The 15,268-nt window shown below is 51.9% G+C and overlaps 1 protein-coding gene across 1 annotated transcript in view; it reads left to right on the plus strand.

The window, feature by feature from the left end:
* Positions 1–15,268, plus strand: part of CAPN13 (calpain 13) — a 53,427-nt gene that overhangs the window by 15,659 nt on the left and 22,500 nt on the right. The window contains 7 exon segments of the mRNA XM_067703861.1: positions 1,053–1,116; positions 1,171–1,348; positions 2,254–2,411; positions 8,617–8,661; positions 8,663–8,790; positions 9,714–9,787; positions 14,552–14,637. Of these exon segments, the coding sequence (XP_067559962.1) occupies positions 1,053–1,116; positions 1,171–1,348; positions 2,254–2,411; positions 8,617–8,661; positions 8,663–8,790; positions 9,714–9,787; positions 14,552–14,637 (733 nt within the window).

The following is a 15,268-nucleotide window of genomic DNA, read 5'->3' on the forward strand; positions in this document are numbered from 1 at the left end:
CAGTGAGCACTTTCGTTCTGAAGACCTGCCTCCTTTTTCTGCTCAGCTGTTTCCCTCCATTTTTTTCTGGGTGTCCTCCTTTATCCTGTTCTCTCTTCCTGAAGTCCAATTATTTGCATGCTAGGTCTTCTTACAAGCTCCCAGATGATGCTGATGTTGCTGGTCCAAGGGTCATACTGAGGAGTTAGCCAGAGGGTGCAGTGTTTAGCTGTGTCTGGGCTCACCTCAGGGGTGCAAGTGTTGGTGGGGTGACAAACTGAGGACAAACTGAGGCCCAGGCTGGACATGCTTTGCCCTTCTGGGTGGTGAAGATAGTCCCACAGTTCCCCAGAAATAGCTACAAGTGCTGACCTCTGTACATCTCATCATTCTTAGCTTGGGCACTCTTCTCTGGAAAGGGCCCAGTGCCTGGGCAACTTGGATGCTTTGCCCAAAACACTTCTGGTTTCCCTCAGACACTTGGGTACTGGCTCAATGGCACCAGCCAGCTTCTTGAAGGGCGCAGACATTATCCAGGCGCCAGCCCTCCTCACCCAGAGCAGTGAACCAGGAAACACAGATCGGTGACCTCATTCTTGACCACCAGTCAGGCCATTTTCATCCTTTTTGGGAACGATGATCTTATCTGAGGTTCCCTTTGTAGAGGGAGAACAAGTCTGGTCAGCATTACTGGTGTGGGAAGATGTGAGTGAGGGTAGAACCAACAAGAGGATCTCGTTCAAGCCAGGACTCACTCATTCTTTATGGCCTACTGTGTGCCAGGCACTAACCTAAGTGCTGAACGAAAAGCCTGTCGAGAAACAGTTTCAAACCTGTGATCTCACCTTCACACACTCATCTGATCCCATCACAGTAGGAGGTAGCTCTTACTCTTACCACCATTTGACAGATGAGGAAACTGAATCACAGAGAATTAAGTGTCTTATCCAATATCTATTGCTCGGGACAAAAAAACAAAACCAGGACTGGAGCACGGTTCCACTGACTGGATACCACCTACTACACTTTGCTATCCAATTAAACCCCACATCCAGATGGGTCTGTCCTTCTAGTATCCTCCTTCAAGGAGCTAGCGTTAGCTTCCCTGATGCTTCGGACAGGTTTCACGATCTCACTGTAATAGCATCCCTGTTGGCTCCCAGCCTCACCCTCCTGTGCATCTTACTGCAGTCGGGAAGCAGATCCACAGCTGGGGCAACACCAGCTCCAGTGCACTGTCATTAAAGACTGCGAGGACATCTTCTTTGTCTTGTCTCCACTGACATCTCTGTCTTGGTCTCCCTCCCTGCTTCGAAAGTGCATCCTCATCTGTATGCAAAAGCCCAACATCTGGGACATCCGGCTGTGGGCAAGTCTCCCTGTCACCACCGAGCAGATGATGGATTGCATCCACCCAGCTTTACTCCAAGCCCGACTATCGGAGGCTTGCCTGAATCTTGTCAAGACTCAGGCCTGAAGCCAGAAGCCCTGTTGCTGATCCAGAGACCAGCAAACCAACTCCAAAAAGCTGGCTTTGTTATGAATTATCCTCATTTGGCAATGCCCCCGGGTGAACCATTAAGAGTTGAATGCTGAAGATTAAACCACTCTGTTTTGGAGAGGAGCATCTGGTTCATTTGCACGCTTAGCAGCAACAGTGCCAGCCCGCTTCATGGCGGCTGCTCTGCTGGCAGAGACAGCTGGACGTGAGGAGAGGAGGGCCAGGGTGAGGCTGTAACTGCTCAGTCCCCGAGCAACCTCACTGTTCGGCCCCTAGGCTTCCGCCCACACTGTCGCCGCCGCATCTGGGATGCCTTCCCTGCGCCTCGCCACCTGCTGGAATCCTGCCTCCTCTCTCAAGCCTTCAGCTCCCTAAAGGCTCTCCTTCCCCATCACAACACTCTATATCTCCCATTCTCCTTTGCTACTCAGCATCTGCTCCCCCTACTGCCATTTTGTAGACGAGATGTACCTGGAGAGTCTTCAGTGCGCCTGAATCTCACAAAGGACTTGCCAAAGTGAGGCAGGAGTCAGCCACAAAGTCCAGCTGGAGCCCAAGACTCCTTCCTCCCTGCTGTATTTTCCTTGATTAACTTGATCTGTGACTCACCTGTCAGTGGAGGTGACAGTCCGGTCCCCCGTGCGCCAACCTGGGCTGGAATTTTGGTCTGGATAGACTTCCTTGTTGCACTGTGGTGGTTAAGTGGCAAAGGTGGTGATCTTTTGGCCTGGGTCGGAGGGCCAGCACCTCCCTCCTGCCCCAACTCTACTAAGGCGTATATTCCTCTCTCTCTCCTCCCGTTCTGGCAGTGTGGCCAGCGGGTGGAAGTGGTGATTGACGATCGCCTACCTGTCCTGAACAGTGAGTACTTCGTTAATCCTCGCAACAAACAAGAGTTCTGGCCGAGCCTGCTGGAGAAAGCCTACGCCAAGTAAGGATGGGCCCGTCCCTCTGCCCAGGGCCTGGATGCTGGCCCTGCCTGCCCAGCCACTTGCCCCGGCTGACGCTCCCCACCAGCCGGCGCTAAGATTTTCGGCGGCTCTGCTCAATGCAAGCGATGCCCCTGGGAGCCTCAGAGCCTTTGCCCCCTCGCTGGGCATCCTCCATAAATAATCACTGTGCGCAAGGCTCAGCTGGAGCCAGAGGAGGGACCCAGAGACACATGGCGAGGGGTGGGCAGGGCAGAGCTGGACAGAAATAGGCACTGACAACGGTATTATTGTAAGGGCTGGTGTACGGGCCCCAATAAAATGTAGTATCATGTTCAAAGTCTGCTGAGAGGGGCAGAGGAGAGAGACAGCAGTTCTGACTCACAGAGATTCAGCTGGGACTGCACAGAGGAGGTGGCGTTGAGCGAGGCCTTGAAGGATGGGTAGGATTTCAGAAAAGAGAGAGGAGATATGAGGGGGGGGTGATTTGAGCAGTGACCCGGGCGGGACACTTGGGGACCTGGTGTGGCTGCCGTGAGATTGCATTTATGACTGGGGGGCAGGGCGGGAGCTGTTTATTATTATATGGTCCAAACACCATGAGTCAGGGGCTACCTGCTGGTGTTAACAAGCTCGAGGACTTATAAACTCCCCAAGTCACCTGTTCCACTTAGACAGTTTGGGTTGCTTTTATTCAACAGCTGTGTATGGTGCATTTAATCATAATCCAGGCACTGTGCTGGGCGCTGGGAGAGACGCTCACGCTGGCTCAGGCGGGGTGTGCAAGAGTACGTGTGTGTGTGAGAGGTCGCTGTCATCAAGACCCACACAAGTGAGGGACACATCAGAGCTGGAAGCCAATGCTAGGAGACAAAAGGTCAGGGGCCCACACATTTCAGGAGAAAAATGAATAGTGGAGAGTGTCCTGGAATCACGTTCCCCAAAGATCTTCCTAACCAATGCCTCATAATGACAAATGCGGAAGCCAAGGCTCTGAATAGTGATGTGATGGCAGGTGTAAGCGATTAACATGAGTCTACTGAGGCTTTTGGTCGTCTGATCAAGTGACATCATTTGGCAAGACCGAAGACCTCGCCCCATCCAGTCCCGGGCCCTGAGGAGTGGTTACGACCCCGCAGACTACCCCAGTCCTTGTCCTTCTGGAAGCACATCTCAGGGGCTCTTTTCGTGCATTCTTTCGTTTGAGCCCAGCTTGTGCAAAACTAGAGCTGTTGCTCATTTCCAGCGTCAGGAAGAGCTGGTCGTTAGCATTTGAGAATGAAGCCCAGAAAACAGGCGAGGTGGATGAAGCCATCCATATGTTTGGGGAGGTTAATTCACTTCTAAGCTACTTATGCAAACACTGCCATTATCTTTCCGGGGTGGATTCAGTGCTCACCACTCCAGGGCCTCTTTTTTTTTTTTCCTTATTGAAAGGGGGGAACACGGCAGTTCACTTGGAGAATTAGAAAGCTCGCAGATGAAATGATGACTTTGACCCGATTTTTGTTAACAGCTGACCTAAAGCAATCATTCAGCTTGAAAAGAAATGGGAAACTGGACCCAGAATCCACATTCCACTGCCTGAAGAAATCTAGTGCAGGAGAAAATGTTTCAAACTCCAAAGCAATTTAAAAGCTTTCCCCTCCATCCAAAGAAGGGGGTTATAGAATGCAGGAGGAAATCAAACAGAATTACAGCACATCAGAGCTAGACGGAGCCTCTGTCAGCATCAAACCCTACCTTCTTTGAAAGATGAGGAAACTGAGGCTTGGGGTGGGGAGGGGCAGTGAAATGACTTGCCCAAGGTCACACCGTGTTTGAGGCCAGGCTGGGATCAGGTCTGTCCTCCCCAGTCACGTGCTTTTCCATCATTTCTTGATACTGTCAGTCCTAGAGGAAAATGATTTGTTTTTTTGCGTCTTTGGAACTCAGTGTCTGGCACAGAGAGACCACAGCGCAAGCATAGAGAACCCACCTGTCCAGGTGGAGATGGTCCTCTTTCCCTCCAAGGGCGTAGGCAATACCGAGTGAACATGTGGATCCCAAACTTTCAACCATTCTTGCAGCTGGGGAGTCAGAAATGAATTGGTCAAGTGAGTCAGATGTGGAGGGAAAAAAAATCTTTGTTTGCAGGGTTCTTTTCCCCAGAGGTCATAAAATAGGAGAGTGGGAGACAAGGTCTGGTAAGCTGCCTAGCACCCTTTCTGGAATCTCTGTGGCTCAGTTTATAGCCTTTCCTTTTTGGATCCCGATTTGACATCTGAATTCTCCCCCCTCTCACGTCCCTGCCAGGCATGTAGACGGTTCCCCAACATGAGGCGGAAGCCGAGGGGTGAGAAGAAGGCTCTCTCAGAATTCCTGGGTTCAGGTGACACGCGTAGTGACAGGTGTGGCGAACACAGTGCTCTCCCTCTTTCCCTCCCCTTCTATTTCCTGGCAGCAAAGGGAGCTAAGAAGAGTTGACTTGTCCCTGAAGCATGAGCAGGCTCTGTGAGCGCGTGTTTGTAAAGCAGAGAGGGAGCGCTCGTTGTCAAAACGCCCAGCTGCTGCTGGGACAGGCTTCGTGGGCATCGTGAAGACACAGCGAGAGACGGCTATGGAAGTCACCGAGAGGGGGCCACTGGCCATGGGTCCCTCCCCTGCATTGGGTGTCTCTGCAGAGTGGGAGGTGCATGACATCAGACCGTCAGACGAGGCCCGTAGACACTGAGGCAGTGGCCCTGGAGTGACGGGGCAGAGCCAGCAGCCGCTTTCCTGGTGTGGCTCCAGTGAAGCTCTATTGGAAGCCAGAAGCGGGGGGTGGCAACACGGGAGGTCACGCTGGCGGGCTCTGGAATGGGTTCCAGAACCCTAGTCTTGGTGATCTTCCAGCACCCTCAGCAAAGGCCTCTTAATCTAGGACCCAGAGCCAGAAAACTTGGGAAATCAAGGGAGTCAGACGCTGAGACCTACCTAGGCACGATCGAAGCTTTGCAGTTGACTAAAAACACTGCAGAGATAAGAGTCTAATACCAGACAACCCTGGTCAGAGAGAGGGAGAGACAGAAAGATAAGACTTAGAACCAGTTTAATAACGAGTTGAGATCCATCTGCCACCTGGTTCCTCTAGAATGGCCCTTGGGTTCTGTGGCCTTTGCTTTCATTAACACAAGACTCTCTACGCCGTCCATGGTGTTTGTGCCTGGGACGGTGTCCTGCTGAGAGCGGCTGCTTGATCTGTAGTTGCTGAAGTGAGTTTACGTGAATTCTGGGGGACTCCAGGAGGAGAGGACTGCAGAGGTGGAAGTATGGTGAGAGAGGGGTGTCTGAGGGGCCCCAGAGCTGATCCAGGTGAAGGGCTGAGGACCGAGAGGGGTCTTGTCCGAGGCCTCGGGCCCAGTAGAGGCAGCAGCAGGGTGGACCCCCGCCTGACCCCCACGTGGTTTTGCGTCACCAGAAAGCAAGCAACAGCTGGAGCTTTTCTGCGGCTACCAACCTGTATGGGGCTTGGCCTCTGCTTCCCCGTCAGGGACAGGAAAGCTTAGGTCCTGGCCGGAGGCCTGAGTGACCAGGTAGTGTGGGAACATGCCCACTGGACTTTGACACCAAGAGGCAGGGTCTCATGCCTGGCCTGACTCAGCTCCATGCTGTTGTGGGTTTGCCCTGCCTATATTTTAGGAGCGCATGGGAACCTTTCCAGTTCACCCCATCGACAGGAACTTGAGTTCTCAACACAAATCTGACCTCATGTGGCCCCTGCTTCAGTGGTTCTCCTTGTGAGTGATCAATCCTCCCTCTCTCCCGGGAATACCAGTCAGTCCATCATCACCCCCACTCCACCACGCTCTTCCGGCTCCGGAGCCTACCTGATTTGATTCTTCCTCTCCAGAATGTCCATCCCACTGTCCGGACCTGGATAAAACTCAGTTCAGAGTTGTGACCCCTCTCAGAAGCCTTCCCGGGACCCCCAGTTACTTCCTCTCTGTTCCAAGGTGATCCACGCGCTCTCACAGCAAATAGACACCCAAGGAAGGCAAAGCAACCCGACGTGTCCTTCTAAGGGGAGAGCATGTGGGTGGTGAGTGCTGCTGTGAAGGGGTGGACGAGTTTGGCTGTAGAAGCAGGTGAGCATGGACTTGCTGTCCTGATCATGCTCACAGCAAGCACACCTCCACAATCCAGACCCTCTCCACGTGCTGTTCACGCTTCACCTGGCAGCACAACCGCAAGAGCCCATTCCCCGGAGGAGAAAAGGGGGCCTTGAAAAGCTCAGCCTCCCGCCCGAGAGGAGAGCTCACGAGAGGGGAGGCCAGCAGTTGGGCTGAGCAGATTGGCTCTTGAATCTGGAGACTGTCTAGTAGGTGACTGCGGGAGAACTGGGAGGAGGACAAGATAGGGCAATAAGACAGGGCATGTCTCAGGGTGTGGGTCCAGAAGCAGAAACCCCATGGGAGGGTGGGAAGAGGCATTTTTAAAATATTTATTATTTTTTAAATTTATTTGGCTGGGCCGGATCTTAGCTGTGGCACTCAGGATCTTTAGTTGCCACATGCGGAATCTTCATTGCGGCACACGGGATCTCTTAGTTGCGGCATATGGGATCTTTAGTTGTGGCATGCGGGCTCTTACTTGGAGCATGCGGGATCTAGTTCCCTGACCAGGGATCGAAGCCGGGCCCCCTGCATTGGGAGCATGGAGTCTTAACCACTGGACCACCAAGGAAGTCTCGGAAGACGCATTTTGGAGAACAGGTCTGAGAGTTCTAGGTGGTTTGCTTTGGGGATGTGTTATGTAAGCCTCACCCTCACCTGTGTTACCTTCAGTGACATCACCTCACTGGTGATTCTGGGGGGAGTGGGTTAGTTCTGAGGATGGGAATGGGGATTCTGGGTCAAGCTTCACACAGAGTAAGAATAGAGGCTGCCTATGGCCACAGTGAGCATGACAATTGTTGACTGTGGGCTCTTGGAGGGCAGGAACAGGGTCTCATCCATCTTTGAACGCTCAGTGCCTAGCAAGGTACCCTGCACACAACCAGTACTTACCACTGTTGTTAAATAGGAAACAGTGGATCCTTTTTTTTTTTTAACATCTTTATTGGAGTATAATTGCTTTACAATGGTGTGTTAGTTTCTGCTTCATAACAAAGTGAATCAGTTATACATATACATATGTTCCCATATCTCTTCCCTCGTGCGTCTCCCTCCCTCCGACCCTCCCTATCCCACCCCTCTAGGTGGTCACAAAGCACCGAGCTGATCTCCCTGTGCTATGTGGCTGCTTCCCACTAGCTATCTATTTTACGTTTGGTAGTGTATATATGTCCATGCCACTCTCTCACTTTGTCCCAGCTTACCCTTCCCCCTCCCCGTATCCTCAAGTCTATTCTCTAGTAGGTCTGTGTCTTTATTCCCATCTTGCCTCTAGGTTCTTCATGACCATTTTTTTTTTTTTTAGATTCCATATATATGTGTTAGCATATGGTATTTGTTTTTCTCTTTCTGACTTACTTCACTCTGTATGACAGACTCTAGATCCATCCACCTCACTACAAATAACTCAATTTCGTTTCTTTTTATGGCTGAGTAATATTCCATTGTATATATCTGCCACATCTTCTTTATCCATTCAACTGTCGATGGACAGTTAGGTTGTTTCCATCTCCGGGCTATTGTAAATAGAGCTGCAGTGAACATTGTGGTACATGACCCTTTTTGAATTATGGTTTTCTCAGGGTATATGCCCAGTAGTGGGATTGCTGGGTCGTATGGTAGTTCTATTTTTAGTTTTTTAAGGAACCTCCATACTGAAACAGTGGATCCTTATCATAATAATAGCCAGTCTTTATTAAAGGCTTCCCTTGTGCCAGGCACTATGCTAAGCCCAGCCCCAGGAGGTTAAGTAACTTGTCTAGGTGAAGCAGCTAAGTATCTGGTGAGACTGGGATTCAACCCTGGCCTGTGGCTCCAGCACCTGCATTCCTAAGCTCTGTACAATGCTGCCACCTGTGGGGCTCCCCAGGCCCAGGAGACCAGGAGAAGGAAGCGATAATGGTGGCGCATTGCTAGATTCTTTATCCAGGAGAACAGAAGGTGGGCAGGTTGCCATAGCCCGGGGGTGGTTGGGAAGTCCATTTCCTGGGAAATATGCAGAGGTCCGGGTACAACCTCCTTTTCTGGGGCACCCAAGGCACCACAGGGGTTGATCTGCCTTTATCCCTCCCAGGTTTCATGGGTCCTATGTCAACCTGCACCATGGCTACCTCCCTGATGGTGGACCTCACGGGAGGGGTGGTCACCAGCATCAGCCTGCATTCCTCCTCGTCTGACCTGATGACAGTGGTGAAGATGGTAGCCGAGGCAGGCTCCCTGATGACCTGCAGCACCCTGGCCGGGGTGAGTAGACCAGGAATCTCGCTGCACTGGTTTGAGCCTTTCCTCGCCCAGGAGTGTTCAGCCACTGGCCCATTCAGGGGAATGGCCAAGTGACCATCACGGAGCACTGATGCTGTGCTTTACTGACACCACTTCATTTAATCCTCACGATAGCCCTCCATCTGAAATAGGGATCGCAGAATTCACTTACAGAAGAAATGGGCTCAGAGAGACTAAGTAAACTGCTTACCGCCACACAGCCAGTGAGTGGCTGAGCAGGGGTTCAGATGCTGTCGTCTGATACTGAAGCCTTTGCCTAGTGCTTCCCTGTGACCGGAAGCAGTGGGGTCCAGAGTGAACGGGGGGTCCTTTGATTCTCACTGGCTTTAAAGGCAGCAGCCCAAAGGCAGAGTACCCCATTCTGAAAAGCCTGAATGACCCTCCAAATTATTTGAGTCTGTTCTGAGACAGCCAACACTGTATCCCTGAGGACAATTCCTTCACTCTTTAACCATGTGGGCTTTGAGTCACACACCCCTAGTCTGAAATGCCACATGAAACCAGAATGCACTTTAAACCCCAATTCCTCATAGCTTGGAGGTGGTAGATCTTCCCAACTCCCACAAAATGCCCAGAAGTTATGTCTTGTGTTGTGTCTCATTGATAGCAAGTAATTGGAGAAGCCAGCAGCCCACGTCCTCAGGACTTGGTGGCCTTCTGTCTTTCATGGGGTGGTCTCCTGAGGTGTGAAATGCTGGGGCCACAAGCACCCCACAGCCTTCAAACTCTGCCTCTCTAGGAAAGAAATCCAGGAACACGTGCTGTTCCAACGTGAGTCAGGGATGCTTTTCATCTGGCCACAGCCCAGCTGCTGACCGAATGGTGCTTTTCTATCTTTTTGAAGAATGTGTGAATGTTTAACGCTTGGTCTGCTTTTCTCCTTTGAAGCCGACAACTGAGTCCACGAGATGGCAAACGGGCTGGTGAGTCGGCATGCCTACACAGGGACTGGCGCTGAGCAGGTAAGGCTCTCCGTGAACACGGTGCCCCAGGGTTCTTGCTCCCCTACACAGGAGTCAGAATCACTTGCCTCGGTGAGCCCAAGAAGCTGAAACAAGTAGTGATCACCCTTGCCTCCACCATGTCCAGGCCCATCATGGACAACCTCATTCCCTCTCTTCATCCAGTAGTTCTGGTGCCCAGTATCCTCATCCCCCAGGGACCCACCAGAAATCTTACTATCCTTGAATGGCCTCAGACAGGCAGAGTGTCTAACTAGGCTGGGGGATTAGCCCAAAAAGAAAGCAGAATTAACTACCCAATTGACTTTGGAGAAAATTTTGCCCCAAAAGGGTTTTATTTGTTACATACCAACTGAACTGCGCTGACAAAGACACTCGAAAATGCAGGGGGCTCAAACAAGATCAAGTTCACTTCTCAACTAGGCAGGTGATTCCAGAGCTGGTAGCTGGTTGTGCCATCTGCAACATGGGGCTTCTATCTGTGAGCCCAGGGCAGCTGCCTCAGGTCCCCTCATTTCCCAGCCGGGGGAGGAGAAAGAAGCCAGGGCCACTTACACATCCCTAAGGAAGGCACGTATCAGTAAAGGCACACACCATTTTCTCTCAGATCCAATGAGTCTGGACCTAGTCATGTGCCACCCTGAGGCCCAACGTTGTCTGGGAAACGTAGCATCTCGCTGGGCTGCCCTGTGCCCAGCTAGAACTCTATTCCCCTGAATGAGGGGAGGATGGCTACTGGGGGCCAGTCTTTCCCCGTGATGCAGCAACCAGCTTTGGGTGGACGAAAATGCATATCATCCGTGTGTGCAGTAGCGTTTGGTCTGGAAAACACTACTGAAGTCCAGCCTCCTCGATTCGTAAATGAGAAGCCGACACCCGAGAGGGGAAGGCCAGGGTGATACAGCTGCTTGAAATGGCTGGGCCCAGACACCACGACTCCTGAGTTCCCATCTATGCTTATCACACAGCCGTGCAGGGACAGCACTTCCTGGCCTTGTGATGATTTCCCACAAATGTTCCCCCATCTCTGTAGTTCTCACAACTCCTGAGGTCTGATCATGTCTTCTAGGTCATAAGAGACAGTGTCGCAAACCCCAGGGTCCATTTTTCACAGGTATTTATGGGCCGAGGAACGCAGAGTATCAGCTTCTATTTATGGCCTATTTCTCATATCTGTCTTCCCTCTCTGCGTGTCAATCTGTCTCTCCTGTCCATTGACCTAAGGCCAGTTACTCCATTGTTTTGTGTTTGGGTGAATGTTCCAATCTGCAAAACAGAGGCAAGGTGGGAGGGAGACACAAGAGGGAGGAGATATGGGGATATATGTATATGTATAGCTGATTCACTTTGTTATAAAGCAGAAACTAACACACCATTGTAAAGCAATTATACTCCAACAAAGATGTTAAAAAACAAAACAAAACAAAGCAAACAAACAAAAAAACCAGAGGCAATATTTTCTCTGTCGCCTTCCTCCCTAAGGAAATCAGTACCAACATGCCTCCTCTGCACAGCAGCTGGAGGGGAGCAGGCCCCTAATAAATGCCTGCTGGGTCAGTGGGTGAGTGCGCTCGCAGGAGTGAATGCATGCGTTTGTCTTTGGCCTATGAGGATGACATCACGGATTCTCCATCACAGAATATGTGAGGAGCTCAAATGACATTTCCCACAAGCAAGGAAGAGGCCCTGGTAAACGGAAGCCATGAGAGATCCCAGTCCCAGTGGCCCCAGATGCCCTTCCTCTGGGATCTCCCTTGCCCTTCTCTGAATTCTCAGTGGAGACAGACAATACCATCATCACATCTGGCCACGGATGGACATCCTGCTCCCCGTAGCTCCCCATGCCGGATGTGGACAAGTCTAGGTTAGGGAGAGAAAGTCAGCTTTCTTGTGTGCCAGCCTTGATCCAGGCAGTGCTGCCTGGATTACTGTGTTGACAAGACTTGGGCTCTGCTTCCGGACTTGGAAAAAGAGAGCTGTGATCAATGAGTGATATCGGTGCTGGGCATGGAAGGAAGGAGCCATGGTACCTGCGTGATGTGCTGGCCATTCCTGGCAAGGCCCTTTTCATACATTGAGACAGCCTTTCTTTCTCCTCTGAATGCAGGGGAGAAGGGACTTGTGTATCCAGAGGTCCAGATGGCCATGGAATGTGAGTCCCGCAGAGGCTGGCCACGGGGATGGCAGTGACTGCCGGCTCATAGAGCAGCCAAGTGAACACCTAGGGCCAAGGTCATGGAGGTGAACTGGGGAGTGGAAGTGCGGGCTTGGCTGGGGTTTGGGCTCGAGATGATTCTGCTCACAGCCCGGATGCTTGCGCCCCCACAGCACACGCTTTGAGTTGTTCTTATAACACACAGCAGTCTGAACAGGACACTCCTGTGACAGTAGGTGATGAAGACCGTGTGTCCTGCGTCCACTCCCGCCATTCTTGCCACTCTGCGGCTGCTGACACTTCCCAGCCTGTGCTCAAAGGAGCACCAGCCTGGTGCGATGCTCTGTGAAAGCAGTATTCGGATGTCCACATGTTAAAGGCTCTGAGAAGGCCTGTATTAACAATATAAGTACAGCTTGGTTTTAGTCTGCCATTAGCCATGAAACCATTTTTTTTCTAGGAGTAACAATGAACTGCCTCTGGAACTTGCATTCAAGAGAATACTTTCAAGGAATTATTATCCTCGGACAGATAACCTGGATCACCTCTTCCCAGTGGCACCCTTTCTGAGAGATCTGACCAGGGTCAGGGTACAGTCAGCAGCCAGGAGAGTGAAGCAAGAAAGCCGCCCATTCTCAGATGCAGCTGTGACCTTAGCCTCGAAGGTTACGCCTGAGGCACTTGGCCAAGGCCCATGTGATCACCAACAGAGCACTGTCAGAAAAGAAGTGACACGGTCAGACAAGCGCCCAAGAACTTGATTAAAGGTTCTTCCTGCAGAAAGAGGAGGTTATAACTCTGACCGCAAGTGCTAAGATTAAACCAGCCCATAAATGCAGTGAGCTTTTTAATCTGCTCATCCACCCTCTGGGTGAGACACAGACAGGAAGATAAATGAAATTGGCATTTTTTACTATGCACCTCGCTGGGTCAGTGACTCCCCGGGGCCAGGGGGTACGTGTTTCTCTGCATGCCTCATTTAGCCCTGCTCTCAGCCCCTTCCAGGCACCGGCCACTCTTCTCCCCTGTGCCTGCCTGAGCCCCTGACTGTCCCTTAGGCACTGAGGGTGGCTCATTAAGCTATTTGGGCCACCAGGCGCCCGTTTCTCACGTCCCTGTTCCATGGGCTCCGTCACATGCTGGCAGTTAAGAATACACTGTGTGCAAAGCCTGGGGTGCCTGGTGGGGGGCAGAGAGGGGCACCCCCATCCCATGCGGCATTAAAAGAGTACCTTCCACTGCAGTGTCAGCTAGACAGAAGTAGACAAGAAAAGAACCATACCCAAGCTGGGTTCTTGGGCCCTTGTCTGACCACATCGCTCCTTCTGCCCTACTGGTAATCACGTGCTGGCCCAGGGTTTACGTGCAAGGTCAGGGTCTCGTCCACATGTGAGAATGAGCTGGGCCCTGGAGCAGCTGTATCCTTTATCCACTCCCAATTCCAAAATTAAGAGCCTGGGCTTTGGAGACTGACAGTGGCTGGGATCAGAGTTCCTCCTCTGCCACTTACTCTGTGGCCTTGGGAAGGTTGCTTAACCTCTCTGATGCTCAGTCTCCTCTGCAAGACAAGGATTATATGAATATCTGCCTCAGAGGATGGTAGGCCGTAGTGCACGTCACACACTCAGCCAGGCCTGTCTCCAAGCCCTGCCTCCACACACGGGTTTCTTTTCCACGTGGGAATATTCCACTCAGGACTTTCTCCTGTGACCTGGAATCAGTGAACAAGTCCGCCCCTTCCTCACCTCTCCAGGCCTCTGTCTCCTCAGACAACATTAGCACAGATCAATACTGCCGCCACAACTCAATCATGCTTTAATTCCTCTCACCAGGCGGAGGCCTCCTGGATCCAGGAACTTAAGTTCAAAGGGTTGTGATTGTTTTGTTGTAACTTTTCAACAAACAGTCCTGCCCTCTGGCCTCAGTGGTCTGAAGGAACAAGTGTGCCAGCCTCTGTATCTGGGACAGATGATGATGTGATCCCCTGGGGAAGGAAGGAACGTTCAGGCCACGGGGATGCCCTGCTCGCTGACAGAGGCAGGCTGCCGGGGGGGCCAGGTGCAGCCCCGGGGCCGCAGGCTAGGAGGGCTCCACTCCCAGGCCTCAAAGGTCCTGGTCGTGCTCAAATCAGCCTCCTACTGGCCTTGCTCAGGACAGTGCTGTGGAGACCCCAGCACAGCTCCCAAGGGGCCGCCAGCAAGAAAACAGCTCTTTGAGTGGAATAGAGATGCCGACTGTGACAGGGCATGGAGGAGGCTGGAGACCCGTAAAGAGCTCCCCTCTGCAGCCCATGGCACCATCCGTGCTATTTATCTGCTGCTGTCTCAGCTGGCGCAGGTTTTAGGATGCAGTCGTACAGACTGAGGACGCTGCGCCTGCCCTTCAAGGTGCTGCACAGAAAGAAGGACCGTTTTCTCCTCGGTCTCATTCCAACTCCACACAGGCAGAGACATTGATTTTTTTTCCTTTCCACTTTTTTTTTTCCTGCTGCAGCCAAATGAGGTCAGAAGTTAAATTCGTCCTTGGAGGTGAAAAGCAGCTGCATTCATATCCCTTCTGCTGACTCTTGCTGGAGACCACTGACAGTTTTCCTTTTCTGTTCTTTGCAGATTCAGTACAGGAGCGGCTGGGAATATCTTATCCGCCTGTGGAACCCCTGGGGCGAGAGCGAATGGAGAGGGCGCTGGAGTGACAGGTACGGCTTTTGGAAACCTCTGTCTCTCCTTCATGGAGACCCGGTGTTTGGAGAGCATTCTGACCCATGAGGGCAGCAGGTAGATCTCACTGCAGGTCTGTCCAGCTCACACCTGTGTGTGACTTTCAGTCGAACTCACACTCCCGTGCTGCCATTCACCAAGCATCATTTAAACACCTGCTGTGTACTCTGGACTAAGTACACTGTGCTGGGTGGGTGCTGTGGGATGCATACAGATGACAAGAGACAGTGTCTGTCCTCCAGAAGGAAGCTGTCTTGAGCGATGAACCCATATACCTAGAATAAGTACGAAATTAAAAGAGGGGTAGGGTAGGGCAGGAGTCAAGTTCTACTTGGCAGACACAGATGGAGAGAAGGAGTCTCCTTCCATAAAAGGATCCCATGGGATTCTGGTCCAGATGATGCCATGTCATCAGGATGGAAAAGACTTCATCTTAGGGGGAGTTGGGGAGCCGAGGCAAAGATCTGGCTGATTGCTTGACTCAATCGACCTGCATCGTCCATCCTGCCCTATTGGTCCAGACTCCCACGAGCAGCCAGTGCCTTGCTGGTGGTAGGAGTGAACAAAGCTACGTGGGTCTCAGGTGCCTCTGCTGGCCATGTCCCAGGC

The sequence above is a fragment of the Pseudorca crassidens genome, chromosome 14 (assembly GCF_039906515.1).
Source record: "Pseudorca crassidens isolate mPseCra1 chromosome 14, mPseCra1.hap1, whole genome shotgun sequence".
NCBI classification, from domain to species: Eukaryota; Metazoa; Chordata; class Mammalia; order Artiodactyla; family Delphinidae; genus Pseudorca; species Pseudorca crassidens.